The 11,499-nt window shown below is 45.1% G+C and overlaps 1 protein-coding gene across 1 annotated transcript; it reads left to right on the top strand.

Moving 5' to 3' along the window:
• Positions 1-517: 517 nt before the first annotated feature.
• LOC144806418 (uncharacterized) lies at positions 518-10,284 on the top strand. The gene is made up of 4 exons (XM_078672780.1): positions 518-660; positions 5,081-5,151; positions 5,808-5,860; positions 6,380-10,284. Exon 4 carries the CDS (start codon positions 7,454-7,456, stop codon positions 8,849-8,851), a length of 1,398 nt encoding a protein of 465 aa, XP_078528906.1. The 5' UTR covers positions 518-660; positions 5,081-5,151; positions 5,808-5,860; positions 6,380-7,453; the 3' UTR covers positions 8,852-10,284.
• The last annotated feature ends 1,215 nt before the right edge of the window (positions 10,285-11,499 follow it).

Below are 11,499 nucleotides of genomic sequence, written 5' to 3'. Positions count from 1 at the left end.
GGAAAACTGACTGATATTCTGATTATATTCTTTGAAATACAGATATAATAATTGAAATACAGATATATTCATTGAAATACAGATATATTCATTGAAATACAGATATATTCATTGAAATACAGACTGTCACTTCCAGTTGTCAAATTTCTGTAAATACTCTTAAGTCTTTTACATCAGTGTTTGGGAGATGCTCATCTGAAGTGAAGCTGTAAATACCTTTCTACAGCAGCAACTATATTTGAGACTTGTACTTGAACTGTCTGACCCTTAAAAACATTCACTTCTGTGACATCTGAAAGCCCAGGTATTTACAGGTATAAATGCTTGTTTGTGTGAAATGTATTCACTGCTGGAGGCGGCGCTTCCGTCAGCGGCCACCAGAGGGCGATCCTAGCCTGCTGATGAAACTCACTGAGCTGCCCCTTGGATGAAACGGAGAAGGGTTTCCTCTTCCGGGTCAGCGGTGGCAGAGACAGCACCAGCAGCGGTGCTGACATCACTTCCAGCCTCTCCTGATGTGGTCCAGCCTGCTGCAGAGGAGGAAGGAGCCCTGTCTGTCTGTGCAGTTACCTCCATCTTCAGACCCCCTCAGACCCCAGATCTGCACCTCCCCCCCCCAGCCCCAGGAGGAGGAGAGAGCCTGGACAGGTTTCTGATCAGGTAGGAGCTGCCAACTCACTTGGCTGCAATTTATTAATACATGGATCAGCCCCACCCCCCTCCCCCCCTGATGTCAGGAGAGCTCAGCTATTCCTGCTGCTGAGGCTGAGTGGGGAGCGAAGGAGGTGAAGCCTGTCCCGGGGTGCACAGTAGGTGAGGCCTTTCTATCGGTGCAGAGGAGGAGAAGTCTGTACAGGGCGCAGAGGAAGAGAGGCCTGTCCAGGGTGCAGAAGAGATGAGGCCTGTGTCCAGGGGTGCAGAGGAGGTGAGGCCTGTCAAGGGATGCAGATGAGGTGAGGCCTGTCCAGGAGTGCAGAGGAGGAGAGGCCTGTCCGGGGGTGCAGAGGAGGTGAGGCCTGCCCAGGGGTACAGACAAGCTGAGGCCTGTCCAGGGGTGCAGAGGAGGTGATGCCTGTCCAGGGGTGCAGAGGAGGTGAGGCGTGTCCAGGGGTGCAGAGGAGCTGACGCCTGTCCAGGAGTGCAGAGGAGGTGAGGTCTATCCAGGGGTGCAGAGGAGGAGAGGCCTGTCCAGGGGTGCAGAGGAGGTGAGGCCTGTGTCCAGTGGGTGCAGAGTAGGTGAGGCCTGTCAAGGGATGCAGATGAGGTGAGGCCTGTCCAGGAGTGCAGAGGAGGTGAGGCCTGTCCAGGGGTGCAGAGGAGGACAGGCCTATCCAGGTGGGCAGAGGAGGTTAGGCATGTCCAGGGGTGCAGAGGAGGTGTGGCCTGTCCAGGGGTGCAGAGGAGGTGAGGCCTGCCCAGGGGTACAGACAAGCTGAGGCCTGCCCAGGCGTGCAGTAGGTGAGGCCTGTCCAGGGGTGCAGAGGAGGTGATGCCTGTCCCGGGGTGCAGAGGAGGTGAGGCCTGTCCAGGGGTGCAGAGGAGGTGAGGCCTGTCCAGGGGTGCAGAGGAGGTGAGGCCTGTCCAAGGACAGAGTTGGTGAGGCCTGTCCAGGGGTGCAGAGGAGCTGTGGCCTGTCCAAGGACAGAGGAGGTGAGGCCTGTCCAGGGGTTCAAAGGAGGCGAGGCCTGTCCAGGGGTGCAAAGGAGGAGAGGCCTGTCCAGGGGGAGCAGAGGAGGCGAGGCCTGTCCAGGGGTGCAGAGGAGGTGAGGCCTTTCTAGCGGTGCAGAGGAGGAGAGGCCTGTCCACGGGTGCAGAGGAAGAGAGGCCTGTCCAGGGGAGCAGAGGAGGTGAGGCCTGGGGTGCAGAGGAGGTGAGGCCTGTCAAGGGGTACAGAGGAGGTGAGGTCTGTCCAGGGGTACAGAGGAGGTGAGGCCTGTGTCCAGGGGTGCAGAGGGAGAGAAGCCTGTCAAGGGGTGCAGATGAGGTGAGGCCTGTCCAGGAGTGCAGAGGAGGTGAGGTCTGTCCATGGGTGCAGAGGAGGTGAGGCCTGTCCAGGTGGGCAGAGGAGGTGAGGCATGTCCAGGGGTGCAGAGGAGGCGTGGCCTGTCTAGCGGTGCACAGGAGGAGAGGCCTGTCCAGGGGTGCAGAGGAGGTGAGGCCTGTCCAGGGGTGCAGAGGAGGTGAGGCCTGTCCAGGGGTCAGAGGAGGTGAGGCCTGTCCAGGGGTGCAGAGGAGGTGAGGCCTGTCCAGGGGTGCAGAGGGGGAGATGCCTGTCCAGGGGCGCAGATGAGGTGAGGCCCGTCCTGTGTTTGGGTGGTTCATAGAAGGTGGGGCCTGTCCAGGAGGGATGCAGTGGAGATGAGACCTGTTCGTCCAGGCAGGGTGATCGAGAGCTGAGTTTAAGTTTGTTAATTGTTGTCCCAAGAGATTTGTGGAATGAGTGTAAGTTGTTTGTAAACTGGCCAATTGAAGAGCCACAGAGTGAAGCGCCTCAAACTATTTCATTATATTTTACAAGAGATTAATGCAGATCTACAGACAATATTGCAAAGTCGAAGACCGGGTAAAGGAGGACGCATCATTTAGCGTTGCATCCATAGGTTAGTGCACATATCCAGCAAAATGTGAGAGGCTGCAGTCCAACATTCTGGATGAGACTTTGTTGTAACCAAAGTACTCTAGTGACAATTTTGTTACTAAGCAGAAGAAGATCAAAACTGGGAACCCAAACCAGGCCTGACAATTTTGACGAACCAGCTCCCTGCCTCTTTTGTAGCTGTGGGGTGTTATAGCAACACCACAGCAAAACCAGCCACCAGTGACCAATATGTTTCCCAGCACTGAACAATCAGCCCCCACTCTTCCAGCCTCCCGGGGAAACACTGGAAGCCCGTTACGGCCAGTCCGGCCCTGCTTAGGGTATAGGTTTTACTAACAGTGGCAATTTAAATACCTCAAACACTAATAATGTGCAGAATAAGACATGATCCTTGCGATGTTTGCAGGAACCTGGGAAAATGGAACATGAATCAGATGGCACCGAATGGGATGTCTCAGTTAATGGTCCCAGCCCAACTGGCCTCTGTGCCGAGCATGCAGAATCAAAGGCAGATATATTGGAACATGCCTTCAGTCCAGATAGTCACACAGCCCAGTGCAGAATAGAACGCCAAAATCTCAACAAATTCAGAATTTCAACAAAATCCTTAAGTGATTAATAAGGATTTTCCACAACTTGCATCTATACTAGGAGTTTTTACAAATTCTACAAATTGGGTCAATGATGAATGGCCACAAACTTAAACTGTGATTAAGATCCAGTTATTATGTTAGGGAATAACCTTGTAAAATTACTTCTGGCTTTTTGGGGAAGAGTCACAATTAATTATTCATTTTGTAGGTGTGGTTTATTACATTACATTTTGTTGTGCCATGTTTTCATGACTATTCATTGATTGCTGTCAATTTTACCTCATCATGAACCATGTCAATAATGTGTTCTCTCAGTCTAAAAACGTATAAAATGTACTGTTTTGGGATATTTGCTGGAATTGTTTTATTTTACACTTTTCCTAAAGGCAGATTACATGTCATTCCTCTTACTGATTTTGTACTTAAGAACTTTTCCTTGATTTCTAACTAAGCAGGTTCTATGCTAGTTTGCTATTTGATATTTCTTACCACACATTTGTTGTGGTGGTCTGTCTATTGACTTTACAGCTAAAGTTGTTTCTGAATCTGGCTTTTGATATACTTTAGAGGTTACCAATATGTGATCCTCCTGCAAATATTATGATAATTATTTCTCTATCTGAGTAACCATGTTTATGCCTTCAGTAATTATTTGAAACCTTTAATATAGCTTTGAAGCTTGTTGTAGCTCCAAAGGCAAGGGCCTTTACCAAGGGAGCGGTCCTTTAATGGGCAGTATTGCCTGCTACGGCTGACTATAAGGCCGTTGCACTGTTTGCACCATGAGGGCAGAATGTGTTAATTAATAAAACAATGGTGTCCCAGAGACCGAGGGGGTAGAAACACCTCCGGTACTCCGAAACCTTTATTTCACAGCTGTTGCTGTGAATGTTCAAAGGTTAACAGCCGCAAGCTGGACCACGGTGGTTAATTGTTGAACATTCACAGCAATAGCTGTTAAAGGAGGCTGAAGTCAGCCCCTGGTTCTCCCTGGGCTCGGCTAAACTGCTTTTCATCATTCACGTGAGCCGGGGAGATGCAGGAGATGAGCAGAACCCCCCCTCCTTCCGAGACGCCATTGACACTGCAAGCTACGGGACGAGGAAGGGGGGAGGCTCCTGTGTGCCCTGATTCCAGCCTCTATCTTCTGCCTTCTCTTGCCCAATCCAAATATTTTGGAGAGGCAGAGGCTGTGTATTAGGACATTGTATTGTTGAGAGCAGCGGGCCAATATCAGGTTGTATATATAGGCTGCTGCTGCTGCTCCGTTGTCTTCAATAGATCTTAACATTTCAATGTTCTAAGCTTTGTCTTCTGAAGGTTCAATTCCGAATTCCGTCTTGTGGGGCTCACTAGACACTGACCCTCCGCATCATCCCTTCAGATAATTTTTAAATACAAAGCGCCAACACATTGATGCTTTGTTGCTTCCATTGGTCAGCATTCGAACTCTGCATCAGCTTGAGCATGAATTGCAGTTCCTCCGAGAGCATGGTTTGTATAAATATAAGAGTCTGGTTGACTGATTTATGAACGGGGCAGAATTATGTACAAGGAATTTAACATACCTTTGCAAACCAGATTGTTTTGATTTGCAAGTTTCACGGGTTGTAAATGGAAAGATGGGGGTTATGAAGACATGGACCGGGTTGTTAGGGTTTGTTCTCTGAGACTGTGGGTGCACTCTATATTCACAGAGACCTTTTCCAGCAAGGGTTCATGGTTCTTGGTGAACCAAAAAAGTGTTTATTCATACCCATATTTGCTTCACAATGGCCTCCAGAGAACAAGAGATTCTTTTGTTTTGTAAGTTCAGGACTTTTTTTGTAAAATGTGATGAAGTGTGATAGTCATCTGACGCAAAACTATTTATTTACTTCCTTTCAAGGTATTCTGGGCTGACCAGGCAGTGCAGCGGGCTGCCACCCTTGGAGGAACAAAATAAAATATAACTGTCAGGTAAGGATTCCTATAACTCTTAAGTTTCCTTTTACCCTGTTTCTTCTTTCTCTATTCCCTTTCTTCATCTCTGTTTTGTTTTTGTCTCTTCAGCTTCAACATTTGACTCCTTCTGTACACTAATCTTCTTGTTATCAAACTTCTGATAATAATATGATGGAGCCACATTCCTCCTGGAAATGTTGGGGGTGTAGTGCAGGTCCGATTCCTTTTTAGGTCGGTTTTGCCCAGCAGTTCGTTAACTATTGGCACATTTGTCTCCTCCTCTACACCACGTGATACTCTCCCCCCTCTGACTGTTCTTTTGCCGTCTTTCTCTCTTGATCTGACTTCCATCTCTTTGCGTCCTCCTAAACTATCCTTTTCAGTCTTATCTACTACAAGCAAAAGACACAGTATATGTGTGTGGACACACATGCACACAAGGCTTGCTTTAGGGTGGTGCAACCGGTGGAGCTGCACCTGGTGCTGACCTTGGGGGCACTGTCTTTAGAAGTAACCTATGGGTTCACAAGCACCTGCTGCACAGTTTCCTGTGCTGGAACCTGTGGTGCGAGTGGAAGATAGCCTTTTATCTCTTTCTTCTGTTTTGTGTTTTTCTTTTCTAGACCCGTTTTGTTTCCTTTACTGTTGTGCTGTTTTTTTCTCTTTTTTAGGTGTTGCAGTGCCTGGGGCCTGTCGGAGGAGTGTGATGAGTTCTGGGCACCAAGTAAGTCCTTATCATCCGCACAATTTGAAATAGTGAATTCCACTGAGCTAACTGGACACAGCGTCAGTCTATGGTGGCATTTAAAGCAGTGATTACAACAAAGCAAATACCTTTGTTCAATAAATTGTTCAATAATTGTTCTAGATCACTGGAAAAACGAATAGATTAACAGTCTAGGTGGGCAGGAGATAATTAATTAAAAGTATTACAAATATCTCTCAGCCTTTGCCACAGAAATTGTAAATTGATAGTGTTGGCTGCTGCTGAGAATCTGTGTCACAATATATGTGCAACTTGTGTTTCTTTCTTAAATATTAATTACGTTTTCTCTCACATCTATGAGTTTCAGTGATCCGAAGCTCCCGATTTACAGTGTCCCTGAGCTGTTTCACCACTATCAGAAATGATACTCAACTGATTTCCTGGCTTGTTTTTGTCAATACATTCTTTGTGCAAAGTATAAGGTCATAAATACTTTTTCTTTGTTTTCATTTACAATTTCTGACTCCGTTTCTACAGGTGACTGAAGCATGAAGAGAAAAAAGAAGGTTTAAATTTAGTGAAACGCAACGAAAAGGATTATTTCAAGGAAAGTTAAAACATTCTCGAGCTCTTGAGAAGAAAACACATTCTATGTGCCAGGAATGGTGAGGATGTTGGTGCAGAAAAAATGGTGAATGTGAAAGTTGTCAAATCCCTATAGTAAAATGGCCATAAATGTTTATCAAGTGTCAGGAAACTGAGATTGAGGAGAACATTGGCCACAACTGATACCTACACAGTGCACTTGAGAAAACTCAGTGTTGTAAATTCTGTTTGATGGTTTATGAGAAATGCTTTGGAGACGCAAACCCTCCCCAACAGATCAGCATCCGTAGACGTGTTGTGATGTGACAGAACCGTCAAAAAGACTAATATCCCTGGTTTACAAGCGGAAGCTTTTGTCTCTGTCTCCTGAAGATGAGAGGAGAGAAAAGGTTGTTTAAATACACTTTCTCAGATGTCGTTACAGCAAAGATGCTGGATTACCATTTCCAATATAGGAAGATTTTCCCCCACCAACTCTGTCTCTTGGGTTGATCCGAGTGGTTTCAAAGTGTCCTGTAACTCCAAAGTCGATCATTAACCACTGAACAAAAAAGCATTTTCTGGCACAGAAAGTATAAAAGGGCCCAGTGTTACGCTATTGATAATTCATAAACCACCCTGGCATGCCCTAATCATCGGTCATTACTGGTATGAACGAACATACCTAACAGGCAAACACTAAAGCCCAAAGACCTTAAAACTCCTAAATCAAATGTGATAAACTAGAATCACTAAATAAGACTAATTAAACTAGAGGGAATTCACCCAGGCATAACTTGGAGAAAATGAATCCATGAGGGCATCTTAATCAATACAAGGGGCTCCTCGGTGAAAGTTAATAAGACAAGTTAGATTGGTGCCTTTAAAGGTAGAAAAATGATCTCCAGGTAAAAACTATCATTAGTTAAATATATGTTAAGAAGAGCATCTGAAATGTACTTTAGAAGTTAATGCTGAGTTGTAACATAAACAACTACACAATCAGAAATCAAATTTAGTCTTAAGATGGCATGTGTCCAGGAACAAACCCAACTTGGAGAAACAAACAACTCGAATAAGAGCAATGACTGTGAGAACAGCTTTAGTTATCAATCCCACCTCACCCAACATGAGAAAACTAGCACTGGACGAAAACCCCATCAGTGTCCTGAATGCCAGAAACTCTTCAATCACAAATCCAGCCTTACGGTACATGAAAGAACCCACACTGGGCATAAAGCTTATCAGTGCTCTGAATGCTGTAAAAGCTTCAGTAGCAAATCCAATCTCACTTCACATGAAAGAACCCACACTGGCCAAAAACCTTATCAGTGCCCTGAATGCCAAAAAAGCTTTAGTTTTAGTGGCAGTCTGATTCAACATCAGGGAACTCACACTGGCCAAAAACCTTATCAGTGCTCTGAGTGCCAGAAAAGCTTCAATCATAAATCCAGACTTACTGCACATGAAAGAACCCACACTGGACAAAAACCTTATCGGTGCTCTAAATGCTTTAAAAGCTTCAGTCATAAATCTACCCTTACTGTACATGAAAGGACCCACACTGGACAAAAACCTTATCAATGCTCTGAATGCTGTAAAAGCTTCAGTCATAAATCTACCCTTACTGCACATGAAAGAACCCACACTGGGCAGAAACCGTATCAGTGTTCTGAATGCCAAAAAGGTTTCTATCACAAATCCGGTTTAAATCAACATGAGAGAATCCATACTGGGCTCAAACCCTATCAGTGCTCTGAATGCCAGAAAAGCTTCAGTCGGAAAATAATTCTTACTCACCATGAGAGAACTCACACTGGGCAAAAACCTTATCAGTGCACTGAATGCTTGAAAAGCTTCAGTCATAAATCCAGCCTTACTGCACATGAAAGGACCCACACTGGACAAAAACCTTATCAGTGCTCTGAATGCTGTAAAAGCTTCAATCAGAAATACAACCTGACTGTGCATGAAAGAAACCACACTGGGCAGAAACGGTATCAGTGTTCTGAATGCCAAAAAGGTTACTATCACAAATCCGGTTTAACTCAACATGAGAGAATCCATACTGGGCTCAAACCGTATCAGTGCTCTGAATGCCAAAAAAGCTTCAGTCAGAAATCCAACCTTACTGTGCATGAAAGAACCCACACTGGGCATAAACCATATCAGTGCCCTGAATGCCAGAAAAGCTTCAGACTGAAACAGACTCTCACTCACCATGAGAGAACTCACACTGGGCAAAAACCTTATCAGTGCTCTGAATGCTGGAAAAGCTTTGGTCAGAAATCCAACCTTACTGTGCATGAAAGAACACACACTGGGCTCAAACCGTATCAGTGTTCTGAATTCCAGAAAAGCTTCAGATTGAAAACAACTCTCACTAGACATGAGAGAACTCACACTGGGGTAAAACCTTCTTAGCTCTCTGAATGCTGGAAAAGTTTCAGTCCGAAATCTGGTCTCACTCAATTTGGGAGAACTTACCTGGAAAAAACCTTGTCATTGTTCTAAATGCCAGGGAAGGGTCTGCTGGAGATTCAGTTTCATTCAACAAGAGAGAACCCACAACGTGAAAGAAAATGATCCGTGCTCTCAATGTGACAAAAACTTCAGTTGTAAATGTAACCTTTCCACATAAAAGAGACAATGTGGGAGAATAAAAGGTGCTCACTGTCAACCCTGAGGAGGAGCTTTCAGCATCACAAAACATTTAGATAAAGCAGCCACAAAGACACCGCTCTATTGATTGTCCAACAAACCGTCTACTGAGAAAAGTACACAGCGTGGAATGGAAATGCTTGAATTAACCTCATTCTTTTGTAACTATTTGTGGCCTCATTCCATTCACCGCATTTTGTTTGCTGAGTGTTTATAAGCAATGACTGACCCACAAAGTCCATTTGATCCTGAACTTTGAGGCCACGCCCCCAAGGATCTGGAATGCTTGAACCTCAAACTGTTTCCAGCCTTAACGAGCCTCACAGGGGGCTGCAGCAGGAGTCCCTTTGGCATAGGTCTCTATGAGACCAACATCTGTTCATGTCTGTACCACGTAGGGCTGATCATTGAGAAAAACTAAACGTGATGGATGGACTGGTAGTTAATCTCTGCAACATCCCACCACATCATTCTCTAGTCTTTGTTTAACTACAGATGAGGTCAGCCATATGCAAACGATTCTTGGCCCCTTCCTAAATAGTCCTAATGACTTCTGTTCCAAAAGGACACAGCCTCGTATTACAAAGATCCACATGAGTGGCCTCTTTCCATCTTCTTTTTGTTTCCAATGGAACCTGCTATCCCCTAAACCATGCCTCAGGCCTGCCAGGTTCCATGCTTTAGCTCTTATCATCAACTTTGAACCGTCTCCATAACTTGGAAGCTCCGAAGACTTCGCAGCTGTTGTAACTGCTTGAAGTTTCACACATTTTGATGGCCGTGGATTCAGGTTCAACTTGATGACCCAACTCTACTCTGTGGGCATTTTGCACTTCAAGCCACTTCTGTGCAGCTCGTCATCTTCTGAGACTGATTCAGCCAAAAACCTTGCATCAAATTCCAGTGTTAATCATCACCAGAGACTAAACTTATCTTTGTCCTCTCGAGCATAGCTACCAAAGTCAGCTACAATTTTGTAGATGACTTCCTGATTGATTTAGTAGAACTGCTTGTTTTTTATTTATTTACCTTTTTGTTTGGTTTTGACAGTTGTTTTTTGCTAATTAATAATCCTTAAATCACAGCTCACCTTTTGATTTAGCTTCTTAATAATTATTAAATATTCTTTTTGCTCTAAACTTGGTTTGAATCTTACAGTTCCTTGTCTATTTTTAATAAACTGTATTGAAATTTGTGACTTCCACTGTTTTGCTTTTCCTTCGAGCGCCCCTTAGGCCATACTGCTCAAGCCACGTTACCAAAAGCGTGCTAAGAACACTTCAGTAGAAGACACATTTACCTTTGCTGGCCAAAATTTGGGAAAAGCAAAGCAGGCTGACTCCAGAAAGCACACCAAGGTTACTGTCTTAGGTGGCTTCTGCATCACCTGTAGATGCAAAAATCAAAGATTATGAGGGAAGCTGTTGGAAGCTGTGCCCCGGGAATTTGAGATTGCCTCTCAAACAGTCTCAAACAGTTGAAAGAGCTCAAGAGGCACCCGTCAGAGATCCATGTCTCAGCAACTAAGACTGCCCGCTCCTGTCATACAACACTCACACTGAATCACACTCCCTGTGCAATGTTCAAACTTTTACATAAACAAGTTGTGTTGTGCTTTGTGAACAGGCTTTCACCCCCCCTTTGTATGCAAATGAGTTTCTTTGATCAGACACCCCAGGCCTCCATCTCTTCTAGTGCAGATGATAATGTGAGAACTGTAAGGAGATCACAAACAAGGGCTGTATTGAGAAATAATCGTCTTCCAAGTCACACAGTAGTTTGTAGTTCTTTATTAGTATTTTAAATGTACATCCTCATCCCGTTCCAAGTTAGAATAAAGTTTGCGAAGCGCGACTCTCTTGTGGCCCGCTCCCCAGATTAAGTCCATAAGAACAGAAACAGAGTCCAATTTCCTGCCTGAAGAAGCGCAGAGGCAGGTAAACTAGAGGGGTAGTATAAATGTATTTACAGCATTTTTGCTTTTCCACTCTACCCATGGGTCGATAGTTGCAGGGATCCCCAAAACAACAGGGAGCTGCAAACCTTGGATATCACCTAAGTTGCCCTGTACACGTTCATTTTCGTGTGGTAAGTTCATCGCTTAATACCTGAAGATGTTAGGGTGCCACCCCAGTGCTAATTGTGGCAGCACTTCCTGTTTTAAGTTGTTAGTTTGTGCATGGGATATAAGCTGGATTTGGTCAAATTTAGCCTTAGTCTAGAAGCCTTACCAAAATCGTCTAGAACATCCATCACCTGTGGTAGATACGAATGCACGTTCCTGAGGTACACAAATGCATCATCAGCATACAGTGATATGTCCTCTCAATTTGGCTCACTCGGTATACTGATTGCTGGGTCCTGTGACCGAAACAGGACAGCGAACAGATCCAAGGCTAGGGCAAAAGTAA

Source organism: Lissotriton helveticus, chromosome 1_2, assembly GCF_964261635.1.
Source record: "Lissotriton helveticus chromosome 1_2, aLisHel1.1, whole genome shotgun sequence".
In the NCBI taxonomy this organism is placed as follows: Eukaryota; Metazoa; Chordata; class Amphibia; order Caudata; family Salamandridae; genus Lissotriton; species Lissotriton helveticus.
The sequence above is the reverse complement of the archived record's forward strand: the minus strand, read 5'-3'. Positions and strand labels throughout refer to the sequence as shown.

Excerpts from the sequence above, each read along its gene's own strand:
- LOC144806418 (XM_078672780.1), top strand. The coding sequence starts at position 7,454 with ATGGCATGTGTCCAGGAACAAACCCAACTTGGAGAAACAAACAACTCG.